Here is a 21,279-nt window from a genome sequence, read left to right on the forward strand (position 1 = left end):
AGATGGTGGTCCTACCTAGTTTTTACATTATTTTAGTAATATTACACATATGATACCCAAGAAGTTCTTCGCTAAACTGAATAGTGTGTGCAGGGACTTCCTATGGCATGGTACCCAGAATAGAGTAGCGCTATGGAAGTTCCAGAACTTCTACGAAAAGGGGGTTATCAAGCTGCCCAATTTTGAGGTCTACTATATAGCAAGTCAATTACAATATGTGGCCAATTGGCTCTCCGACGCAGTGACCCCTGAACATAGGTTGTTTGGGCGGGTTTGTACCCCATTTTACTTAAGGGAAATGATATGGTTGCCTGAGACAGATATGAAGGAGCGCCCTAGGATGATGATGTTGGGGTGGAAAATGTGGCGTTGAGCGTGTCGGATGATGGAGGACCCATTCCCGTGCTCCCCGCAAGTACCGCTGGTCGCTTTAGCAGGAGGGGACAAGCAGCTGAGTGTGATTATCAGAACCTACTGGGAATCGTGGGGCTGGTAACGTTAGGGGACATCTGGCAAGAGGGGACCATTACAGATTTCTAAGAACTTGGGGAGGAGGTGGGATTACATACTGGCCAATATGTTACATACCATAGGATGGTTCAGAAAATTCGGAAAACGTGGCCTGAAACAGTGTTGGCAGAGGAACCAGATGCTACTGTGGGGGAAATATATGACATATCGGAAGGGGGGCATGAGATTTCTAGATTGTATGAGATGGTGATGACCAAGGTGGGGAAGGAATTGACACATTTGAGATTTGATTGGGAGGAGGAGGTGGGGGCCCCAATGGGAGATGGGATGTGGGAACGTGCCCTGGAATATCACAAAAAAGTGTCACGAAATCCCAGACTTAAACAAATACAGCTGTACATAACACATAGAGCATACATGACCCCTCTGAGGATATCCAAGTTCCGAAACGCTGGGCGACAGGCGTGCCCTAAGTGCGACATGGAAAACGCTGACATGACACACATGTTTTGGTCATGCCCAGTAATCAAATGTTTCTGGGGTGAAGTGGCACAAAAATTAGCGACAAAAGGGGTCACGCTTGTCATAGATACGGCCTGGGCCTGCTTGCTGGGAGGGTTCCCCAGACCACAGAAACTTAAACATGTTGAGAAACTGAGAAACTTGGCATACGTGTTAGCAAAACGGAGGATCACCATGGGATGGAAGAAGTGCCACAAGCCACGGGTGGAGGTATGGTGGAAGGAGTTACAGAAATGGGCGGAGGCCGAAACGGTAGTATGGCAGGAGGCGAGCGGCATGAGTGGGGAGGAAGAAGTTGGTACCTTGATAGCATGGAAATTATTAATAGCGGAACTGTTAGGATCTATATCGGACCCGACGGAATCCGATGATAGTGAGACCCGGCCACATGTAACAGATGTTGAACGCGAAGTACAAATAGGCTCATAATGGAGAGTGAGACCTGGGGAGCAGTGGCAAAATGGAAACACAAATGGTGTTTAATGGAATTGTTGTAAACTACACTGCGTGTTGGGTTTGTTTGTATTGTTGCTTGGTTTGAATAAAATGAATAAAAAATGTTTTTTTTAAAAAAAGAATAGGGCTCCTGCATGCAATTCTCAGAGATCCTGGAAGAACCTGAAGGAGCCAAGAACCCGTACAGCTGAAAAGACCCACAAAGAAACCGGTATCCTGTCTGAAGGAGGCCTGGCAACCAACTTCTGCTGCAGTCCTGGTGGAGCCCTGTCTTTCTCTTGATCTCCAGTAGGCCTGCGAAGGTGCTACGACCCCTGGATTGGAGGGACCATCCTTTCCCGAAGCCTACTCGGTGCCCAGTGCAAAAACCGCCTTCGGAAGTGCCTAGGAATCGTCCTGTGGCTGACCAGCTTTGTTTTTGGGCTACCGGGTTATCTCCGTTGCCATTCCGAATTTCCGCCTGAAACTTGGTACACCCTCAGCTGCCACTGCAAGGACACCCTCTGCAATTCTGGCGTCTTAGCACCAAGAGGACCAGAGAAAGACCGGAAAGTCTGAGTGCGGCTACTGAGTCCTGCTGCATCACTGAGAAGGGCGCTGCATCGTTTGTTTCTGCATTCCTTCATCAAGAGTCCTTGCACCAGCAAAAGATCCTAAACGGAGAATCACTCGAACCTGCAACCCGTGAAAATCGTGGACCGCGGAATTCGGCGGGAAAAGCAAGCCAGGACACCCTTCATTTGTTCTGGAAAGTCTTGGGAAGATTCAGAGTGAGGGGGTTAAGTTATTGAGTTTTAACATACCCCTACACTCCCATTGTAAGTCAATGGACTTACAATACTCTTTATCTTAAACCTATTGGCTTTGTCAATGCTTGCCTTTGCAAGACTTCTAACTGTTGAGGGGAATTTTGGACTCTGTCTATCTTGAACCCTGGCTCTAAGAATCCATCACTGGACTCCAGAGACCCTACCTACATTTTCTCCTGCCTCCTGAGTGCTGTATTTTTGTATCCTGAACAATAGGGCACAAGGCCCCAGGCAACTTAGGGTTGGACAATATTAGGTAGGGGTTAATTCTCTGTGGACCTTTTTGTGTTTAATACTCATCTATTCATTCCCTTGCAGGAGTATTTTGAGTTGCATTATGCACTTGAACCGGTGACTGTATATATGTATTTTAGTTTGATGGTATTGGTTGATAAGTCTACATGCTTGTGTTCATTTTTCTTATAGTGTATTTGGCCATAATTAAATAACTGTATTTTTATACATCTTGTCTAAGGGTAATTTGTGACTCCCATTGTCTGACCTCATTGTGGACCCTTTACAATCTCACTCCTCTGAAGATCTTAGCCTAGACCTCCTGTCACTGCTACCTTAAACTGGTTTGGCTACAGCTTCCCAGAGTTGCCCCTGTCACAATATAGGTTGGCCTTCTATACATCTGTCCACCAGGCCAGAGTATAGGAAATCAGTCTTAACAGAGACTAATAGGGTTGTATGGGCGTAAAGCCCTCTTGCCTAGCCCTGAACAGTGGTGTTCTGGTCTGGTATCCGCCCCTAGATCTCCCCTAAGGTAGCAGGATTAGGAGAGGGTTTTCTAAAGACTTTTCTCTTGTTTATGCTGAACTTTGAAACACTTATAACTACTTGTTGGCTCAACACTGGTGCAACTTCATAAAGAGACACCTCCTGAAAAGATATTTGATTAGGACCCGTCACTCACAGGGCACTAATCCCCTTCTTTTCTAGCTGTGGAAACACTTTTTAAGGTTAGAACCTTAGTTCTAAGTTTTTGTAAGGTGTTTGCGAACTTCTTTCTTCTCAACCTATTGGTTTTCAGAGTCTTGATTACTTACCTAGTTCTATTTCCTTATTCCCTTGCTTTACTACACTTAGAGTACATTGAAAAGTATTTATAACTATTCAAATGTGAAGAGCAAGCGGATGAGCTGGTGCACACTATGTAATTAATAAGTACTTAAATTTATCTAGATCCAGACAAGCTGGTTTCAAAGATTAAAGGTGCAAGGGAGGAAATAAGGGCTTGGCACAAGACCCCGTAACACACATGATGAGAAAGAAAAGGATCTAAAACCAGAATCCTCCCGTTCCTTGCACACTGTCAAAAGTCCACCATGAGGTGGTAAATAATGTTAGTAAGAAGACGACAAAGTCATATGTAAAGCATAGCAAACAAATGGTTTCATATAACAATTTGATAGATATTCCATGAAGACAAACTTTGTAAAAAAAAACAGGTGTTTTTAATTACATGTAAAACAAGTGTAACAATGAGCAAAAACACAATCCTCAGAATCATTGTGAATGGCTTTGTGTTTCAAGGGCTATCCCTCTTCATCAGAAGCCTGAACTGAATTGTTGATGGTTGAAAAACAGAAAACATTGGAAAGAGAGGAAAACAGAAAAGATTCTGTTAGCAGAGGCCCAAATAGAATGGCTCATACAGAATACACTGCAGATCACTTTAAGTCATAATCACTATGTACGATCATAATTTGGAACGATTTTTGTCATATATACATAAGTGGAGGGTACCTAAATGATCTATATATATATATATATACAAAGCAGTGTTACCCTAATCAACCTTGGTTGCACTTACACACCCTGAAACAGTGGCCTATGTTATAAGAATCAAATTTGCAATCCCTATGTACTAGACACTGACTGAACTACAACCATCCATTTACTTATATGTATATATGTACATGCCATGGCAGACAAAGCCAAAATCTTGTTTTAAATAATGAGTGAAAAAAAAGTCACTCACCTATGTGTGCTCAAATGCCTTGCGGCGTTATAAAAAACGGCCCGATAATGCTGCCAGAGATTTCGGTAGACTAAATAGCCAGAGATTTCCAAGGATCGTGGCTAGACCTGCATCCAGTGACATAAAAAACAGAGAGATCAGGAATGGAAATAATCTCAGGGTCTCGATTCGATAATGGTGCCAGAGATTTTGGCAGACTAAATAGCCCGAGATTTCCAAGGATCATGGCTAGAACTACATGCAGTGACAGAAAAAACAAAGAGGAGATGAGGAATGGAAATAATCTTAGGGTCTCGATTAACTGAAAAAAGGTAGTGGGGCAGGATGCATATATTGGAAAATGCGATTTAAAAGAACTGACCCTGGTTCAAATGGAGAAGTCGCACAGACTGCACTGGACCATGAGAAAATAGGTACAGGAAACCGATGTCTGAAAGGAATTTGGTAGTGGCTTCTACGCTCCCGGCTGCCTAGTGAGCGAGGAGTCATAAGAAACTTAGGGTAAATCTGCCCCTATGGCATTTGTGCGCAGTATAAATAAAAACCAAATAAGGACCTGGAAATGTGTATACCTCTTAAAATTTTGGTCTGCGGAGGGGTGCAAGATGGCTCACGGAGCATCTGTAAGGCTGCCGGAATAAACCAGCCTCTAGTTCGTTGCTAAGGAAGCTGTCGGCTGCGGTAGTCAAAGTGGTTGTGCTGTGTGTAACCCATTGTTCAGCATTGTAGCGTTACTGTGAGAAAAGGGGAATGCATGCTAAGGAAGAGCATATATAAAATGTATAAGGGCTAAGTGAGAACGTGTATTCGAATCTGGATGAATGTGCCCAGCTATTAAAGCATACCTGGAAAACCGATACGTTGGGTAGAGAAGGAACAATGCGATGATGAGAGCGTCTGTGGCCACAGTAACCAAGGACTGGCCAAGCCACGTATGCCTATCAAAGTAGGGTTGGGAGCTTAAAGATAAAAAATGGACTGTGAACCAAGGCGGAAAAACAAAATCGGCCATCTTAGAACTATATCTAAAGGGCTAATGTGCATTTAAATCCCTATCCAGCCAAAATAAACTATGTCACATCTGAAAAAAGCGGTCGAAGTAATGACTCAAGCATTAAAGATATTCGAAAAGACTAATCGAAGAATCTTATTAGTGGTGAAACATTAGACACGCAACCACCCGTGGGTCACATGGCTTATAGAAATGCTAACATCTGATTACTGCGTAGTAAAACTGCTCTGTCTATTTAATCGTGTTGCTAATGACGGTCTGGGTCTCAGGTCATTGCTCTCAATACGGGGGATGTTTGTTATGTTGTGGGTTTGGGATTATAAATAACCACTAAGGAGCCTTGTTAGGTTTAGGTATCTTTAGTAAGTTCATAGGAACACAGGTAAGTACATTAGGTATAATACAGGATAAGTTAATAGGATAGAAGCATCCACCGGTCCCCCTGTGCCTAGTTCATTTTCCAACTGACACAGAGGGAACCTTGGCACTCACACCAAAACATTCTAGATAGAACACTTTAATACAAGCATTCCATACACAAGCTCACACATACTTATGAACAGCTAATGAATCACGATGGGTAAGACATAACACATCTCCCCCCTTACATAACCATGTAATAAAAGGAAGAAAACAGAAGGAACAGTCATTACTAACATATATAAATCAAAGAAAACTTTCCTTCTATATACCCATCCAGCAAACTGCTCCTAGCATAAAGCTATCCCCTACCAAGTCCTTAGAGTAGCTAAAAATAGCTAACCCACTTCCAAAACAATCACCAGAACCATAACAGGCCTTTTATGGAACTCGCTACAAGGGAACCAGCCAAACAATCTCATGCACAACCATTTCCATTAACATCACAACAATAACCCTGCATCATCATTCACCAACAACAAATTGTGCTAACACAATCTACAGGGTAAAACCCCACTATCTGCCTAAAGCGTACTCATCTCCACTCCACTGTGGGTGTCCTCAAAACACCCTCTAAAGAAACCAAATGCTCACAACTGAGCACAATACCATTTCCTCCACTCCACCACTCCAGGCACCATGCCTGAGCTACTGAATGCTCACCATTAAGCATCCCATGCTCACCATAGAGCAACCAAAACACACACTACTATTTCCAGCACTCCACCACTCCAGGCACCATGCCTGAGCTAATAAATGCTCACAATTGAGCATCCCATGCTCACCATAGAGCGACCAAAACTCACCTTACTCCACCACTCCAGGCACCATGCCTGAGCTAATAAATACTCACCATTGAGCATCCCATGCTCACCATAGAGCAACTAATAACCTCCACTGCACCACTCCAGGCAGCATGCCTGAGCTACTAAATGCTCACAATTGAGCATCCCATGCTCACCATAGAGCATCTAATAACCTCCACTCCACCACTCCAGGCACCATGCCTGAGCTACTAAGAGCTCACCATTTGAGCATCCCATGCTCACCATAGAGCAATCAAAACTCGCACTAGTAACCTCCACTCCACCACTCCAGGCACCATGCCTGAGCTACTAAAAGCAACCATATGCTCCACATTTTGGTACCTGACCTGAGCAACCACATGCTCTCCACTCACTTGCACCTCCACACACATTTCCCCCCAACACACCAGTCAGGAAAATTGAGCATTTAAATATGATAAACAAGGGTTAAGCACCACACTTGAGTCCAATAATAAAGCTCACAAAGTCCTTCATGGTTATTTTCCTGTGGAAGAATAATTGGTTAATACAGTGCAAAACATAAACACAACTCACATTAGGTTTTGAATTTCAGTACATAGCTTTTGAATTTCAGTACATAGCCAAGTCATCAGCACTTCCATAGGCGCACCCATAAGCGCCACACAATGCCACCAATATTGGCAAAAACACACCACCTCTTTAGGCACCTCAACACCGGGAACTACATCCCCAAACACAATACGTCCTTAGAATGCCATATAGCATAACAACCAACACCACCAACTGCCACAATATACATTTGAGGTCAACACATCTTCTCACTGTAAGATCTGTAATGTTGAAATATTTTGTCATTGACCCACCAATATCCAGCATTGCGATCAAACTGCCCCTAAAGCACACACTTTATGCCTCACTACGTGTTCTCTGCAGCATCTATTATGATCTGAAGCCAAGCAGCTCCACAGCATAATACCACAGACATATTAGCATATAGCTTTCAAAATGTCCAGGTCTCGCATGACAATAATTATAAAGGTCGTTCATTACAGCACTTCTTCACCATAGAATAATGAACGTTGCAAAGAAAAAAAACAGTAATGCAACAACAATAATCGTTGGTGCCGGTTTCCAGATGACTTCAAACTCTCTATAGTAAACAACAGTACCTCAGTGACACCAAATTTAAAATAACAGGCCATATAATTTGAAATGATGTAATAACTGTCCTGCTGTATAAATAGCCTTCCAATCCTGCAAAAGAAACGTTAGTAAAGTACCCAATCTCTCCGATGGCTTAATATGTAATAAGTGCTAAAAACAAACTCGTCCCTTTTGGCAGCTGACACAGTTGATCCACTTGTAAACTTGCACAATTTACGTTTTTCCAGATGCCACGAAACGAGCACTTTGATCCAAATGTTATTTACATTCCATAGAAATGCGATACACACCGTAAAACATTTTGCATTTGTTGCAGTCAATTTCCTTGATGGTTCCTTCATGCTACGCAGATGAACAGATGCCGCAGACCCGGATGTACAGTACGTTGTGGGCACCTTGGAAGGTGCACTTTTCGAAACTGCCATCAGTTTCTTGTGACGAAATGCTCTAACTTGCAGAGACTCGGAACGTTGAAATAAACATTCTGCACCCGCAATTGTCACCAATACCTTCAGCCACACAGTGACGTCACCACAACGAAAATTTGCAGGGCCACAAACAGAGCTCTCCAGGCCAACCGTCGTACACAGCACTGATGCCCCACTTGAAAGATAACTGCAGCAATATGCAAGCGCAGCTGCACCTCGACTAACTTTCAAGACGGTAATCATTTTGGCACACAGTTTATATCTTTAACGTCTTCGTGAGTGCTAAACAAGCTGCAAATACGAGGTGCATATACTTTCCTCTTCTATTTGCCCAGCCCCTTGCGCGCTGTTAATGGTGATTCAGTTACAGTCCCACAGTATTTACCAACCATTTGACAGCCGTGCAGCGCAGCCCCTGACAGCACGGATGGGCCTGCCTATATTAAAGCAGGCAACTGGGCGCGCTTACCTTAGGGGCTGGGGGGGCCGGTGGATGCCTCTGTGGTTCCTGCTTCTTACTGGTGGGCAACCTGCTTGCCACCTTTGTGTCCTGGTAACGGTCCTTGTCTGTACTGCTTGGTTCCTTGTTCCTTTTCTGTTCCTGCTCCCTTCAGTTTCCAACAATCCTCATCGCCAGTGTTATGTTGTGGGTTTGGGGTTATAAATAACCACTAAGGAGCCTTGTTAGGTTTAGGTATCTTTAGTAAGTTCATAGGAACACAGGTAAGTACATTAGGTATAATACAGGATAAGTTCATAGGATAGAAGCATCCACCGGTCCCCCTGTGCCTAGTTCATTTTCCAACTGACACAGAGGGAACCTTGGCACTCACACCAAAACATTCTAGATAGAACACTTTAATACAAGCATTCCATACACAAGCTCACCCATACTTATGAACAGCTAATGAATCAGGATGGGTAAGACATAACAATGTTCCATGGTAATGTGCGGTATACCCCATTCTACATGCTGTATATTTCAGTTAACAATGCATACCTCATCCTATCTACAAGTGCATCTTGTGTGTTGTACCATAATCAACTTCATATTCCAATATACAACTAATCCATTCGCTATATTACCATATTCATAATATAGAATGTGAGCATAGTATTTGCATGATCACATATATCCATATCCGCATTTGAAGTAGGTACATATTCAAAATACTGTATTAGTCTGTTTATAATTGCCAAAATGTGTCAGTCGAAATATGGAGTTCTTCCTATTTACAGTGCATACTGTATAATATCAAAAGTGGACATATCCAAGTCTCACCTAACTGAAGTAGATACATAGTCAAGAGTCTGTATTTGTCAATTTAAAATAAGCATTGTATTGTGTGACCATAGTCATGTGAAGTACAGAATTTAGATGAGGAACTGGTCTGTGGGAAATACCACTGAATACATAACCGTTAAGCATTGCCAAGAATGTGAATCAAACTATGAGAATCTTCCTATTTACAATGCATACTGTCTGGTATCAAAATGTATTCACATTCTACTATCGTCAATCTAAATTAGATACATGAATCAAGAGTCTACACTTGCCTATTTACAATAAACATTGTATGATATGACCATAGTCAGAGGTATATCATAGCAGTTGCAATAAACCATTTAATAATTTCAGAGCGAAAACAACAAGTCTATTTAAAACAAGAATTGTATGGTGCGACCATAGTCAGGGATATAACATAGCAGTGGTAATAAAACATACAACAATTTCCAAGGGCAGACAACAAGTGGGTCTGTACCGGGATCCACTCTACTTGTGATGTGTGATGAAAGCCAAAAGTGGGAGAGCCACCCAAAATAAGGGCCAATGTTAAACAAAAAGTGCAAACATCTAGTATAATACTAGATAAAGCAGTTCAGAGAAAACTCATCGTTAAGACCCCTTGGTTATAGTGTCCAACAAATCTATCCAAAAATTCTCCCTAAGGGAGACAAGAGAGAGGTAGTCACCACCCCTTTGAGGCCTCTTCACAGCCTCTATAACCCGGAATTTCATTTTCACAATGGTATGCTGCTGTTCAAGAACATGTGCTACCGGTGACCTTGTATTATTAAATCTGATAGTGGACTTATGCTCCGTCCACCTATCTTTTAGTGATCTTGTTGTCTGACCAATATAGTGTTTGCCACAGGGGCACTTAATGGAGTATATCACTCCTGCTGAGAGGCAGGTAGCAGAGTCACGTATTTTAATTTTCTTCCCTGTATGTGGGCGAAGGATGGTATCACCCTTTATAATATAAAAGTGAAGAGCACACCAATTTGAATATGTATGTATTAGTAGTGAAGGTTTTCATGTGTTAAATACCTTTGGTTTTTAATTGATAAGGCTTGTGTTAGGCCTAAATAAATAACTGTATGTTGATACATTCTGCCTAACATGTACTATTAAGAGTGTTCTGTGTGTGCATAACTGAACTCTTCACCACCCTAATGTTCTACTAAGTCTATGTCTTGCTGTTAAGTCACACTACCCAGATGTAGTGTGGCTAGATATTAGTGTTTGTCCAAGTTCAGCGGAATTGGGTGTCCTCTCCGAATCTATTCACAGGGCTGATTCTGAAAATCCATCTCAACAGGTGTGAAAAAGGTAAACGTTCTGAACCTTCAGCACATTGGAAGAAATTTCCTATTTAATTTATTTTTAAATCTACACTTGACTCCATGCACAAAGCCCATGACTTAAACACTAGCTATAGGAACACTCTTTCAGCACACGACATAACCAGGGGATGGAGGAAACATCTTTTTCATATGCAGAATGGAAAGATGTTGCTTATATAGAGAAAGTTGAAAAGGAAAGTATCCCTCAGTCCAGGACTGGCCAACTCCCCCCATGTCAAAACCAATCATTTGCACATGCAATGGCCCTGTGGAAATACCAATGCAGGAAAAACAAGAAAGGGAGACCAGGAAACCTGATAGGTCACATGATGTTATTAGCATTAAGTACAATTTGTGTATTAATATGTTAATATTTGGTTTGCTCCCGAATTTCTTTATTAATATGTTAATTATTGGGCACCCTGATCTCATGCTCTGCCATATACAATCCTACCCCACAATTCTGCACAGCAAACAGGTGTTTTGATCAAAATTCACATTTATTTAAATAGAGCAATTAAAGGTGCTCCCCAAACTTTATGCAGGGAAGTTACCACAACGGTACAAAAAAACAGGTGACTTGTCTACAGAAAATGAAATTTACCTGCAGGCTTGAATCTCACAATTTCAAAAATCCCATGAATTCATTTTTATGATCAATTCTGTGTATATCTTAAATTCTGAATAGCACTAAAAATTCTAATTGCACTTTTACCATTTGTCAGTCAGTATATCAACATCCTAAATTGCACATAAAGTCACACTTACACATGAATCAAATAATATTGCTTTCCTCAATGTGTCAGCAATTTATAGAATCTGAGAACTGTTGCATGTCTCACATTTCCCATGTAGATCCGGTTCTGTGGGCTGCTAACTTGTTTGTGCAGTTCAAAATATGCTTGCAGTAACTTGCATTTGATTTTTCCAGGTTTTGATTTAGGGAAACTGTTACCGATTCAGAAGGCACATAATTTTAGTTTCCACACCCAACCTAGATAAATTGGTCTATAATTGTATTACAAGGTTATAGGTGTCCCTTCACTTCCACATTACTAATAGAATCCAACTGTGCAGTTTTAAGAATAAGTGGAATATGAGGTTTACATTCACATTATTTTATGAGAATATAAATTAATCCTTTAAACTTACTCTCATCTCCGCTTCCTTATTAAATAGTTATGGCCTTCACAGAATACACATTAACAAACATATCTTCAATAGGTGCTATAAATACTATGGGTACTTTTAATGAGATTATGATTTTAAATATGATTTTTGAAGAGTGACTCACCAAATGTACAGATGTGCTGTTCTTTCATTTCACACACAACTCAGAAAGGTATTTTAAGTTGGATTGAATAGACACCTCACTTTGTTTTTACACGCAGTTAGATTGCACTGTTTATTTCCCATTTCAATCAATGTATTTTGAGAACACCTTCCTTAACTACCCCCTTTCTGGGATTTAGCAGGAAAATAGTAATAGAGAGCATATGACATTTCTTTTTTGGGGAAATCTCATACTCACTTTTGATTAGTCTTGAGAGGGATACATCCAGGAGACACCCTCCTGTGTTACTCAATCATCATCGGTTTCCATTCTGCAGGTCCATTTATAGGCAGGAATAAACCACTGGAACAGCACACGTCTCTTCTTCAACCTTTAAGTTTCAATCTATTTAATCAATCCAATAGGAAAGAATGGTGTTCAATCCTGCAACTCTGCCCAGTACAGAATGTTCTGCTCTGTGCGCCCACTCTTTTCAAAGTGTCCAGAATTCTTATGTCATAATTATGTCACACTATATGATTGGCCAAGTTCTTCCATTGGCCTACCTCATAGTTAGACAATCTTATTGAATACACCTCCTCCTCTTCCTCCCAATCTTCATTAGATGATTATAATTTCTACACTTAGTTATCAGAAAATGTTGGGGGCCAACACTACTCCTAAACACTTTATATGCTAAAACGTTTCTAATATAATTCAAGGTAGCAACATACAAGCTCAATGAAATCAAGACCAATGGAATCTGTGCTTTTAGGCACACGCCTGGATATGAGAAATTACTATTTGGCGTATTGCTTCTGTAAGGAAGGAATGGTATCAAGTGGTAGATGCAAAAACAATAGATACAAATTTTGAAAACCTTTATTAGGTATTTTTAAAAAGGCCTGTACTAAAAAAAAAATAACGTTGCCCTCCTTCTCAAAATGACAAATGTGTTAAGGGAATGCAAAAGGAAAATATTGTCTTAAAACAAATGTCAGAATGGCTTAAGTAACAACTCCCGTCCCCACATTCAGCACCACGGGGTCTAGAGGGATTCTTAAAAAGGATAGGTGGATGGCACAGTTCTATCAGTCTTGCACACTTACAGGCTTATTGGTACAATTCAACAGTTCAGGCTTGGTCTTCAAGCTTCTGGTAATTCAATCACTTCCTTAGGCTTCGCCTGCCTTGTCATAAATACACAGTTCTACTTTTGACCTTTACTTTTGAAAGCGCCCATTCCCCGACACGATATCCAAATACCCAAATAATGGACACACCAAGCTAGGGAATGAGACCAGGAGATGGATTGCAAGTGGAACAAAGTTATATATAAGATAAGTTGTGCATGCAGAGAAAGCTGCTGCCCAGAGAGTGCTCTGCCAAACATTACACGGGCGGCACATTATAAAATGAAATCACATCACTAGTGACGCACGCTATAAGTACACAATTCTGCACTACAATTGGTGAGACACACTAGTACATTATGTATCTTTAGGTGATGACCATGTTGGATTGGCGGTTGCTTGGGTGCCACTCCCGCAGCAGGTGTGTCCGCTGGGCTCATCTCCGTTGGGTGAAGGTCGTGTTGGCAAAGTGATACATTCCATGACTGGCTAAGCTACAATAACAGGATCTGAGGGCATGAGACAAATGGCAAGCATAAAAGTTTGACATGAATGGGAGTGCTTCTCAGAGTTCACTGACAAAGCTATATGTGCATTCTACCCTCTGCCCCCAGATACCTATAAACCCAGTGCCCCCGGCCCAGGTGCCCGCCTTGGGGGTTTTGATCTACCTGATGCCGTTAGGTTTAGGAACCATATATTGTTGTTTGGGATTAGGGGTATGGTGGGTGTCCTCGTCTGGTCACTGTGAGGGGTCAGATGTGTATCTGGATCAGACAACAGAGGGGCACAGGCCTGGTGGACTGTGGCTTGGCGGGGTGGGGGTCGAGGAGGCACGGCAGGTTAGTGGAGATGGATGGGTTCTTAGGCTGGGGCCTGCTCTGGTCTCACACAGTGCAGTGAGCTCATCTTCCCATGGGCAATGTTAACTGTTGCAACAATGAATGGCTGGACTTCCTTGAGAACATGACTTGTGCGGAGCTGACATGAGTCGGGGTTGGCCTGGGCTGTTCGTACGAGGCGCTGGGCAGGGGATGGACAGGTTTCTAGAGATCATTTTTGGGCCTAGTGAAAGGTGGCGTCTACTGCGTCACAAGATGGAGACTCTGAGCTTCAATAAGGCTTGGTTATGTGTTTTCCTTTTGTTAGTAATTAGAGAGTAATTAGTACAGACCATGCGTAGGAGAGAGGGGGGATGTCTCCACCCTCCGTCATAAGCGATATCTGTCCATGTGGAAATGGTAAGAGGGGAGGGAAAGACCACCTCTCTCGCAAAAATTTCCACAATTCAACACAGGCTTCCCTCTGCCGGGCTCAAGCCTGTCTTTTCTTTGTGGGGGTGCCCGCCCAATGTTTTGTCTTAGGTGTCTTTTCACTGTCGAAGACTTTCAAAACTGCAAGGATTTTGCGTAGACCTCTGCATGACCACTTCAACCATTCGTACACATTTCTACAGTCAACAATCTTCCTCATTTTGCAACACCAGTGCCTCTTGATACTTGTAGTTTCTTATTTTCTTTAGTTTTCCATCTTGGCCTCTTTCAAAGTTCATATACTTTGCCCTCTTGGCATATTCAAATTTCACGTACTTTGGTTTTCACTTATTCAACTTTCTTTCAGGATCACGATTACTTTCTTGCCTTTTGTTCCCATTGCAATACACTTCACCTCAGAGCAACATTTCACAGAGACTTTGGAATGTGCGATTTTGCCACAGGACCACTCTGTTACTTTGTATCCTTTCCTTTTACAATTCCGCAATTGTCTTTTCCATTACACGTTTTATCGGAACACGAATAGCCTTCAACTGTTGGGTTACATTTGCTTTTAACACAAACAAGGCTTTTGGTGCCTTCGATAACTCACTGGTCTTGTTAATTGGTCTTCTTTCATCAACGCTCTTTATGCAGCAGTCAAGGACATTACCAAAGCCTCCTCTGCTCTTCCCCAACTTCATTGTTCACCCGAGAGGGTTGCAGCCCGCTTTCAAGAACCTTGAAGGTTTCTCTCTTCCCCTTACTCGGTTTCAGCCTTGGAACACTTAGGGCTTCCAGAAAGTGTGGAATTCTTTCCTGGCTCTTTGCCACCTTTTATCCTCGCAGGGAGTGTTAACAAGTGACAGGTGTGTATAGTTAGGATTACGTGCCTGCCATTGCAAGTCAGTACAGGTCATCTTTCTGGCTTCATTCCTTATCTTCCTCAGATCAGTAGTGTTGTCAATGTAAAGTGGGGAGGAATTATGGGAGCTGTAGTTTCCCATAAAATAAGCATGGATAGGGGTTAGATGGGTTGTGGAACAAGGGGGATACCATGTCTCACTATTGGCTGCTTCTCCCCCACTCCTCGAGGACTCCCTACTCAGGTGATCCTCCCTCGCTTGTCCACCCCCAGGGTCGGGATCCAAAAGCAACGGCATTTAACTGGCCACCTGAGTACGAGATCCCCGCGGGACTAGGTTGTGAAACACCCTCTGGTTTTTTACAGTTCATAGAATTATACGTTTTCTCATTTTAATTATTAAAAACCAAAGGGAATGCAGAGAGGATACTCTTTGTTGTTCTTTAAGACATACGGTTACAGAATGATGGGCATAATTAGCTTTTGTATGTAAAAGGTAATATTTGAATTATGCTGTACATTTGAACTGTGTGGTAAGGTCGCCTACTTCTGCACATGACTTAAGTAAACAAAACTCAGGGAGTGATTTATTCAAAACAGGATGACCGGCCCTTTTGTTCTCACTGCATTAGTTTCCAGATTAACAGTTTTATTGACAGTCATAGTTCATAAATTACTTTTCATGGTTGAATCTGCTTTTGAGGTTGGGTGGTAAATCAAACCACCTGTTTACTGATGTTGATCTTGTGTGAAGCCCACATGTTTCAAATTCCTGGAATTCTAAAGTATTTTTCTAACATTCTCCGAGCTGACTCTCAGTTGAACCGAAGTCAACTTGAAGTCATCACAATATCAGAGTGAATCAAACACAAATGTTACTCAAACCAACACAACAGAATCAATGCTTTTTTATATTTTAAACTGTAAGATATTATTTAAGTTCACTATCTCTATATATATTTGTGAAAGTGTGTTTGTATGTTCGGGGTTGGCTCCTGCCCCATAACAATTGATAGCTGAAATGTTGGCCCAACGTCTGCATACTAGTCTGGGGTGTACTGGCTATAGTGAAATTTGACCAAACCCATCCATTCACCCTGCACAGGGCTTGGGTTGGCCCTGTGCTATCAGTATGGGTGATTCCGGGAGGTTGCCGGTTTTGCAGTTGTTGGCTCCAGCCCCCCAACAGTTGGTGGGCTGAAGTTTTGGCTCAAGGTCGGCGTACCAGTCTGGGGGTGTACTGGCGATAGTGACATCTGACCGACCCCACCCATTTGCCCCGCACAGTGCGGGTTCTGACCCTGTGCTATCAGTATAGGTGATTTTGGGAGATTGCAAATTTTGCGACTTTTCAAAAATAGGAATTTAGGACACAAGGTCAGCATACCAGTCTGTGGTGTTCTGGTGATAGTGAACTTTGACCAAACCCACCCATTCTCCCTGTACTGGGGTGGAGCAGGGTCCGGCTCTGTGCTATCAGTAAAGGCGATTTCGGGAGAAAAATAGGAAAAATCACGACACAATATAGCCTACACAAAGCTATAGCAGAAACTTACATGCATGTCAGCTACAGACCCGGGCAAGGCGAGGGGTACTGTTTCTTGAGGATTAAGTTCAAGACACTCTGCATTGTGCGAAAGGCCTTCTGGGGCCTGGGTCCGCAATTCCTTCAACCCTCCCTTCAGAATACCTTCCTACTCAAGCTCTTCGCTCCTCCACCTCCAACTCTCTCAGGGTCGTCAGTCGCTTCTCCAAGCAATGAGTTGGTGGTAGATCTTTCTTCGGCTGCAGCCTTCCTCTGGAACAGCCTCCCTGAAACTTGAGGAGAACCATCTTTGGTTCTGGAAGCACCTCAAGACCTTCCTCTTTGCTTCTGCATTCACTCTTCCTCTCCCTTGCTGATCTGCCTGTTTTTGCACTGGGCACCTGGCTACCCTCTGAATTCGGGCCCAGTTCCCTGCTCACCCAGCTGCATACCCGCACTGCCTCCTGGCAACCCTTGTACTTGGGTCTGTAACTGCAACCCTACAGTCCCCATATCTGCACTTATCAGACACCTGTTGTCTGTGCTTAATTCTTGCACTTGCCATCTGCTGGCTGCACTATCTGTTGTTTTGATCACTTGTTCTGCACTTTCCACTTCTCCCTTCCCTCTTGCACTTCCCCCTCCCCTGCACTTGTGCATTCTCAATGTCACTGGGCCTAGTAAGATTGTTGTTTTGTCCTCCCTTGTACCCCTCCCTTGAATCATTGCACTCTGAAACACTTGTTTATGGGCGCTATACAAATAAAATATAATATCATGTACTGCTAGTATCATCATAAGGTTTGTACAACAATATGACAGTTGGAAAAATAAAACATTACCTTTAAAGACTCTGAATGTATGATTCCTTTCCTTCATTTGATGTACAGTAAGGAATGCATGAACACTCCATACAGAACACTTGATAACATCCTACAACTGGAATTTGATATTTAGAACATTTTTGTAGCATAGCCAGTGTTCTCCAGCTTTATAGGATTCTATCTCAGACAGGTTTGGGCCTCTCTGTGCTTTTAGAAATGAAGTTTCATTTAAACTGGTGCAATCTGCAACATCTGTTTTCCATGACATTGGTAAAAACCAAGTCTTTGGGTGGAATGTACTAAAAGGCCCAATGTGTCGAGTGTTATGTCGAAGGTGCACAGGTGATTATCTGCATCGCTCAGGCGCACCCTTGTCGTAATTATGAGTAAAAGGCAGAAATCGTACATAAAATTATGCATTTGTAGGTCACCTCTCTTACTTAAACTTGAAGCCGTCTCCATTGGTCTTTGATTCTTCCTACACTGAGCCATCTGCCTCACACATAAACGAAGCTGCAGAGTTTGCAGTTTTCAGAATCCATTTGCTTTAGAGAAATAGTCTGGGGTTCTATTTATCTTCAGTGATCCAGACAATTTAGATGAGTATGACTCTGAACCTGAGGTGGGAGGGCATTCAAGAAGATGCTGGTATGGGGGAAGACTACACAGATGACTACCCTGTGGACTCAACTGGTAAGTTGGCATTCCATGTCAAATTAGCCAACAGAAAACCAGTACGTGTATGTAGCACTGATTAGAGGTTTGACAAAGCCCATTGCCTGAGCTTAAAGATGAAAGGTGGAGTCACCAAGGGTGCATGTGCTGACACAAGCCAGGTGATACTTGGCCCATAGATGGCATGATGAGAATCCCTTGGCTATCTCCACCATGTCATATGCTGGAGGTGGGAGAGGCGTGTTAGTTGCCATCTTAAAAGTTACTGTCCCTTTAAGGGAATCTGAGTGGTGGTCCCACTGAGCCGGTAGCTCCAACATGGATGGCTCTCCTCTCCCGGGTGTTGGAATCATATCCATAACCACAGGAGGAAAAAGCAGGTCCCAATGTAAAAGGGAAAAGTAAAGCAGTGAGCCATTTAGCTCACAAGGGTACACACATACACAAAGGATCTGTTAGGCTAAGAGTGTCCTCCCTTAACCTAGAAGTGTATGTGAGGTTAGGAGAGGTAAAGAAGAGAATCAAGACCAGGAACTTGGGAGGAAGTGATGGACAGGTCCATGAGGCCTCTGACTCTGCCTAGCATGGGCGAAACAACTTCCCAAGGTAGCTGAACTAACATGAAGAGCTGGACACTCCTGGAAAAGAAACTCCAGCTCCACCTATCATTACTTGAGGATATCTGGTGAACCATGAAGGCATGAGACAGACTTAACCATCAACTGGAAGAAGAGGGGTGAGGGAAACCCTAAATCCCACGGTTAACACTAAATCCCACTGTTAACACTGAGACTGGGTGAAGGCTTCGGGAACCCCTAAAAATTCGCACTGAAGGACCAAGAGGATCTTGTCCCTGACTTTTAGTTGAGTACATTGTGTTCTCTATAAAATATCTTGCATTAAGTTGTACCAAAGCGCTACCCAGACCTGTGAGTATCCATTCTTATTCCTTTAGTTGATGAAGACCTTTGATGGTGTTTAGTCATCCTTTTCTAAATTTGCCTTAATAAAGATCATTGAACTAAAAAAGTTTGGTCTTGCTTGTCTGTTGATTCCGTCACCTAACGTGATGGGGCTAATTAGCATATCTATGCCCCTGCATGCTTAGACTGGTGCCTTTTCAGTAGCAGAGCCTTCTCTGATCTGTTTTTGTGGGTATGTACTTGTGAAGCATCTGACAATTAGATTTTCCATCCTGCTATAAAAATTGTGCAGGTCGCAGGCAGCAGGCCAGGTTTCTGACCTCCGGGTGGGGAGAGTCTTTGGTATTTTTGTCATGCATCTCTTTCTCTTAAAGTGCCAGGAGGAGTTTGTGTATGGAAGTGACAGCCCTCTTCTTGCTGGAGGGGGCCAAGCGGGGGTTGAACAGAAGCTGCTCCCCATATCAACTCTAGAACCATTTTTCATTGGTATCTTGGAGGCACCGCTCCCCTCACACCCATGTCAATCCACTACAAGTCAGGGCATCTAGACGCACCGCCTTTAAAACGCCAGTCAGTGGTATAACTGTTTTTAATAATGCAATCAGTGTAAATGTTTATGTGGCGAGCACAGGCGTGTTTCTGTTTAATTTTTTTAAACACTAGTAAATTAACTTCTGTTGTCACCTCTGATTAGGAATTACTGAAAGACCATCGGTTGCTGGAGAACACCAACTTTCAAACTGGAGATAGCTATAGTCGACAGCAGAAACTCCGGGAGCGAAAACAGCTTTATCGATTAAAAAGACAATACGAGGAAACGGATGGACGCAAACGCAAAGTCCTCAAACTCCAGGAGGAAGACGCCGGCTCCTCAAGTGATGACGAGGCTACTGGCTCGACAAGCAAGGACTGCAGCAGCAGTGTTGATCTTCAGGTTGGTAGAAAAAATACTTTTGGTGTTGATATTGCTGTGCAGTTATCTTGTGTTTAATATGACATAAGGCATTGCAAGCACTCAAGTGGAGCCATAGTTGTTAAATGTATGACTGTTCTTTCAATATTTCTTCTGGTTACTTATATTTATTAACAATTTGTCCCATATCAAGAGTTTTAATTTTGTTTCCTTTTTGTTTGCTATTTATGACTTTGTGGACCACTTCCACCTTACATACTATTAATTAATTTTAAACTGTGTGTGTTATGTACCTGAGCAACAGCTATTTCAATATTATGCCATTGATGGGAGAATGTTGTAATACAAATTCGCTTTGCAGGGTCCCACAATGGGTGTCAAACAATCCCGTGGCCAACCGTTCCTCCAGTATTAGAGGAAGAAAGCTCCAAGCCTTTACTTTGTATTGTGTGTCCCCCAATAACCATTCAGTTTATGGTCAGCTGTGAAGATTACTAGCACTTGTAGGACATGCATGGTCTCGCTACAGTCCATATGCAATGGAATGGTGCACAGATGCTAGACCCATCTATGCTCAACCATGATGCTGGGTTATCTGTGAATTCTGATAGTTTTCCAGTCGAATTACGAATTGGGGGAGCAGGCAATAGACCTGGGCTAGTTATATTTGGGGATATAGGTAGGTTACGAGGCATGAGTCTTTGAGTTTGGATCAAAATCCTAGCCAGTAATGTGAATGCTACTGCACAGTAGGAACTTTAAGTCGGAAGAGCTGTTAAAAGGTACATTGCGATCAGGAATGTTTGGCTGGCCAATGAATGTCTGGTCCTGTAAGGCGAGGCCGCAGGCGATCAAGCAAGATGATTAACTGTAGCTACACAGCTCCAGGTTTGGGGCTGTAGGTGGACTTCAGTGATGATGAGCAGGGATTTAGTCCATGGTGGCGTATTCCCCAATTGTTTAAACAAAAATACTTTTATAAAAACAAATGCTTCTTAACAGATGCAAAGAACGTCTTTGCACTTATATAAAATGTGTTAATGTGTATGTATGCCTCAGTGCAGCTAGCATGAGTGGGGGTGGTAGTTTCATGGTTGGGACAGGATCAAAGACCTGACCCTTTCAAGCGGGAATGTGGAAGCCTCTCAGCCTGCCTAGCTAGGCCTACCATGGGGATCCCATTGCCAGTCTTGCCTCAGAGGCACGGTGT

General features: G+C 42.7%; 1 protein-coding gene across 1 annotated transcript in view; it reads left to right on the forward strand.

Moving 5' to 3' along the window:
- Nucleotides 1–21,279, forward strand: part of DHX34 (DExH-box helicase 34) — a 1,224,470-nt gene that overhangs the window by 531,490 nt on the left and 671,701 nt on the right. Inside the window, exon 10 of the mRNA XM_069644554.1 lies at nt 19,851–20,090. Within this exon, the coding sequence (XP_069500655.1) occupies nt 19,851–20,090 (240 nt within the window). The remainder of the gene's footprint in view (nt 1–19,850; nt 20,091–21,279) is intronic.

This window comes from Ambystoma mexicanum, chromosome 2p (genome assembly GCF_040938575.1).
Source record: "Ambystoma mexicanum isolate Mex_15411 chromosome 2p, UKY_AmexF1_1, whole genome shotgun sequence".
Taxonomy (NCBI): Eukaryota; Metazoa; Chordata; class Amphibia; order Caudata; family Ambystomatidae; genus Ambystoma; species Ambystoma mexicanum.